Source organism: Pezoporus flaviventris, unplaced genomic scaffold, assembly GCF_033815535.1.
Source record: "Pezoporus flaviventris isolate CSIRO_AGI_PZ_B2104156 unplaced genomic scaffold, CSIRO_AGI_Pfla_v1 ptg000078l, whole genome shotgun sequence".
NCBI classification, from domain to species: domain Eukaryota; kingdom Metazoa; phylum Chordata; class Aves; order Psittaciformes; family Psittacidae; genus Pezoporus; species Pezoporus flaviventris.
In genome coordinates, this window is record NW_026892626.1 from 3,951,792 (window position 1) to 3,957,318 (window position 5,527).

Genomic DNA, 5,527 nt, shown 5'->3' on the forward strand with positions numbered 1-5,527 from the left:
TACAGTTATGCTGCTCCACTTCTTAAAGCCACAATGACGGCAGGAGCCAGCAGTAGCAGAAGGTAGCTTGGCGGGGCCCTCAGAGTCTAGGTGAGGAGTTAGAGGATCTGAGCTGCACTTTTATCTCAGATTTATCTCATTGTGACACAGTTAAGCACTTTATTATCTCTTTTCTTTGGAGGGGTGGCAAGGAGGAAGGAGACTTTGTCTTGACTAAGTAGAGTTAAAGCAGAGCAAGGCCTGGTTGTACAACCTGCCTGAACATGAACAATGCCTTATACAAAACAGACACTGAATCTCCTTGCTGCATGGAGCGCACTACAGCAAAGCAAATACTGGCAAAACATTTCTCCACTATTGCAGGTTCAAATTCAAAAGCAAGTTTCAGTTCCACCATTCCCTCCATGCTTTTGTTTTACACAGAAAAGCAGGTGAGCTTCCCTCTCACAGCTGCTTATGCCAAACCTTGGCTTAAGCTCAGTTGCTCAGAAATTGTTTGATGGAGGATTCTGAGTACAAAGTGAATCTCTGTGTCAGGTCTTAAAATCAATGGCAAGCTCTGTTTCTCCAAATTCATGACAACTATACTGTCACATGACAGACCATAAGCAGTAAATTTTGGTAGAGCATCATCAGAAATTTCCAGGTTGACCTGTTGTCCACTGGCTGCACATCACTAAGGCGCTGTATTGCCATCAGGTTAACTCAGTCTGTGACCACACTGGATTTTGGAAAGAATATTCAGTCTCAAAGCAGGAAATAAATTCCCTCAACTTCATCCCAAAGGACAACTCACAAGTGCTTCCCAGCTTCTGTCCCCTTCAGAATTTGACAGAAACATTTCCTTGTCACAAGTGCTGTTGACTGCAAGGGGAAAAACATCCTTTCCCTGCTCCCAATATAAGGAAGCATTCTGGCTGCAAAACTCGCATGTCATACTGGATGCCCCTGACCACATGTGCTCTGGAAGCAGTACATAAGTGTAGTCATTGCAGATCCAAGAGTCAGTGGAATTCTTCACGGAGTTTCTGTATTTTTGCACATGCCTGAGCAGATGAATTACTGTGCAAGGCACTGATAAGGCCACTTGGCTTCCAAAGAGATAAGGAATAATCAGAAGAACAACTTCTTGGTGTTGTAGACAGATGTTGGTTACTACTTTAGGAATCACCCACTTAAGAGAGGGCATAAGACCCTAGTTGGGTACTTGATGTTTCAAACCTCCCTCTGGGTGAGCAGAACAGCATCTCAAGCCTCCTGCACTGGCTTCTGACAAAGGTTATAAATACAGCTGGGGATCTGAACAGTTACTTTTAAATCTGATTACCCTGTAGAAAACCCCAGGGAAATTCTGTTTCGAGAACTCAAATCCAAGGGTAGTGTCTGCACAGTCGTCTCTGTGGAAGTACCACAGATTTCTCTGAATGCTTTTCTCACTTTAAAATTATTATTTGTTTAAATTTACTCCCCTTCTCAGACGTTTAAGTTACATGTTAGGTTCTCTCACCTGTTCTGTCCATACTGACCTTTTAGCTTTGAGGACAGCAGCTATCTTCAAGTTAACACTTCCCACGTTGGTTACTTGCTCGCTTTTCTTGTCGTTTTTTTTTCCCCCACGTTTTGAGCTAGCTGCCAGGTTAGAGCCTTGTCCATCAGCTACTTCTAGGGTTCCCTCGCCTCCCTTTGGCCTCGGAGCACGTCCGCGCTTGGGCTTCCCAGGCAGCCGAGCCAGCCTGACCCTGCAGCAGCTGCCTGCCGCTACTCAGGGGCGCCTTGCGCACCGTCGCTTTGCTGGCGCTGTCTGGAGAAAAGAAAGAACAACCACTGGTTTAGTCGGGCAGAAGACATGGGGTGAACCAAAGACGGGGACATGCGGGGCGGGGCGGAGCCGAGCCGAGCCGAGCCGAGCCGAGCGCAGCAGCCCCACCGCCGGCGTTCCACAGCACCGGCAGCCCTAAGCGAGCTCCTCGGGTGCCGGAAGCCGCGGACAGGGCTGGACAGGGCTGGGCTGGGCTGGGCTGGGCTGGGCTGGGCTGGGCTGGGCTGGGCTGGCTCGGCTCGGCTCTGCTGTAACTGTTCGGAAAGTGAAAGTGAAGCTGCGGCCACGTGTTTTCGGAGAAGGCAGGGGAGGAGCCGCCGCGCAGGAAAGCGCCGCCGCGTTAAATAGAAAGCGGCAGGGATGAGCGGGCCCAGAGCGCTGGAGGTGCCGCCCGCCCGCCCGCGGGAGCCCCGGCTCATGCGGCGCCAGGCACGGCCCCCGCGCCGAGAATGCTCAGCCGGCCGCCGGGGCCAGGAGTAGCCGCCGGGCGAAGGTAAGGGAGGGAGAGCTCTTCCCCACGGGGTTCTCGAGAGCCCAGCGCTCCTGCGCCGCGGTTACAGAGGAGGGACTCCGGAGGCACGGCCAGGGAGCCGTGCCGAACCTGGTGGCTTTGGACGGGGGGTGTCTTTTCGGTTTTTTTTTTTTTGTTTTGTTCCCCCCTTCCCCCCTTTCTTGGCTCAATGTCCGCGTTCAAGACGGAGCTATCGTGCTCGGTATAAAACGGCGAGAACAACACTAAAGTGAGCACGCAGCGGGCTTTGCACGGCACCCTTCTCCTCCAAGGACCCGCATCCTCCTCGGCAGGGCCCCGCGCAGCCCCGGCACGGAGCGAGCGAGCGGGCGGGTGGGCACCGTACCGGCTTCTGCCCCGGAGGAGAGAAGCGCCCCGGTATCGCCTACCGGCGCTGGCTGTCAGGCTCTGAAGACTGGCGTGCCCCGAGTTTGCTCTGTGCCCTTAGGAAAGGCACTGCAAAGTCCTTGGCTACGGACGGTTCCGGCTAAGGAGTCCTGCGAGTTCGAGATCGCGGGTTTTGTGGTTATTTCTCACCAGCGTGCCATGAGATTTAATTTTTGTTAACTTAAATAATGAGTAATAATCCTGGCCCAGTAATTGGAAAAACTGACATCAGGTTCCTTCGGCTGTGTAAAGAAAGCCCAGTGCTGCTTTCAGCCTGCTAAGTTACTTGCCAGCATAAGGATTTTACAGCCCTTTTTTGCTGTTTCAGGAGGTAAGATGACCTAAATGAAACCAAACATTAAGCTGTTAAATTAGCACAGACAGGAATCCAGCTGTGTGCTTTCTCTGAAATCCTCATTAGCATGTTACCCTGAAATGTAAGATGGCTGAGGGATTCATTTCTGAGAATACTTCAAGGTTTCTCAACAAGCTGCTACTACAGATCTATATCTGACTGTAGGGATAAATCCTAAAATCTATGCTTGCCAGTAAGGTCAAAGCAGTCAGGGGAGATGTATTGAACCACGCTGTCAGAGGCAGACATTTCAGGCCAAACTCATTCCTGGTGCAGCACTGCTAATTCCTTTGAAGTAACACGAGGGATGAATTTAGTCCCTCATGCTGAAAGATATATCAATAGGAAGCAATTTAGATTGGGCCACTTAAAGTGCATGTAATATAAAAAAAAAAAGAGAGACTGAGGAGTAATGCTTTAAGGGTTCATAGAGGTTGATTTGTGTAAACTAGTGAGGTTGTAGCACTGCCGTCCCAAGAGAAAGGAGAATGGGAAATTGCCTTTTATGGCTGAGCCTCAGGTTAACAGGAGAGAGGAAAGTAGTTTTAGGATTACTGTGTAAACTGGCCGTGGTACAGGCTGCCCCTCCAAATTACACTCCCATCACACAATGGCACCTATTCACCTTACCCTGTTCCCCAGTTATCCAGGGCCAGACCCAACTGCAGAGTTTACATTACTTTCACCCACTTTCTCTTTTTCACACAGCGCACCAAATAATGATGTTGTCCAAATTGTGACATCAAACTGATATTGGGGAAGGGAAAGAGAGGTGATGAGAAATTGGTAACTCAGTTGTAAAACCTTGCTCTGTTATCTAAAAACCTCGAGAACCTGATAGCATATACAAGAAAACTGCTCATTGATGTTGTGTGACTCATTCCAGGTCCCAGTATGCTTTTGTGGGCTCATAGCAGGGAAACTGTTATCTTCTGTAGCTGTTAATGATTCTTGCTAAATATTTTTGGAGCTTTGGACTTTGCCATCTCTGCTAATCCTGTCAGTTTTTTTGCCCAGTGTGAATTGGCAAATGAATATTTCATTATTTTATGATGGGTGGGAGGCATATGAATGGAAGACTTGGTCATTCAGAGATTGTAGCCACTTTTCTCTGGGGATCTCACAGTGTGTTTCTTTGGTATTTCAGATTGGCTGCTGGAAAGCTGCCCTGCCGTAGCCACTGACGCTATGGAAGACCGCATCCGCTGGTCTAGGCTGTAGGATGGTAGCGCACAGCAAGGTGTCAGCAGATAATGCAGTTGCAGCAGACCCAAGGTGTCTACTTGACCCTCCGGCACAGGATCGTTCACAGGCTCGAAGCTACCAGGGCCCAGGCCGGCCCGGCACTGTGCAGGCACAGAGCAACACTCACTTCCGAACCTTTCGCTCGCAAGCGGATTTCAGTAGCATCACTCGAGCCAGCAGCCTGCTAGAAGCCTGTGGCTTCTACTGGGGACCTCTGACTGTCAGTGCTGCCCATGAGAAGCTGAAGTCTGAGCCTGAGGGCACCTTCCTCATCAGGGACAGCACACAGAAGAATTGCTTCTTTGCCATCAGTGTTAAGACTGCGACTGGGCCCACCAGCATCCGGATAAACTTTCAGGCTGGGTATTTCAGCCTGGATGGCAGCAAAGAGACTTTTGACTGTCTTTTTAAGCTGCTGGAACATTACCTAAGCTCCCCGAGGAAGGTACTGGTTACCCCCCTGCGTAAAGTCCGCATGCAGGCCCTGCAGGAGCTCTGCCGGAAAAGCATTGTGAAGACTTTTGGAAGAGAGAACTTGAACCAGATTCCCCTCAATCCTGTTTTAAAGGACTATCTGAAATCCTTCCCGTTTCAGATATAAGTACAGCATTAACTGTATAGGGACGTGTGAGAGATGTGTGAAGAAATCCAGCTTCCTGGGTTTTTAACCATGTTTGACAGTGAGCAAACTTATTTTTGTAGCAATTTACTGTATTTTGGGATGGAACTTGAACACTTGACTTCTTATGTTTACAAAAACTATTTGCACAAACCTGGGGTTTTAAAACCCTGGCATAATTTTTCTGCCAAGCAGAATATTTTATTATTTTATAATATTTTTAATGATATTAACATAATAAATTTTATTGTGAAAGTTTTTAAAAAAAGTAGCATCTCTGGTTTTAGTTTTAAAGGTTCTGGGTACCTATTCTGTTGATGAACTGCTGATTGAGTGTGTAAGTGCAGACAGATTTCTACGTGGTCCTGCTTTCTCCCCTACTGAACTAGCCTGTTTTAGTGTTAATCCAAACAGACAGAGGATTGCTGCCCAAAAAACTTAAAACAGAAAGATGAAAGTGAGTAGAAAATGTCCTCAGGATGAATCTGCCCAGGAATCTAGCTCTCTTCTCCTAAATCCATGAGAGCAGGAACGGCATGTTAAGAGTAGAGCGGTGCATAATATTTGAAAGAGAATTGAACCCTTCACTGA

General features: G+C 48.4%; 1 protein-coding gene across 1 annotated transcript; it reads left to right on the top strand.

The window, feature by feature from the left end:
• The first annotated feature begins 2,138 nt into the window (after positions 1-2,138).
• On the top strand, positions 2,139-5,204 carry SOCS1 (suppressor of cytokine signaling 1). The gene is made up of 2 exons (XM_061473523.1): positions 2,139-2,312; positions 4,220-5,204. Exon 2 carries the CDS (start codon positions 4,295-4,297, stop codon positions 4,916-4,918), a length of 624 nt encoding a protein of 207 aa, XP_061329507.1. The 5' UTR covers positions 2,139-2,312; positions 4,220-4,294; the 3' UTR covers positions 4,919-5,204.
• The last annotated feature ends 323 nt before the right edge of the window (positions 5,205-5,527 follow it).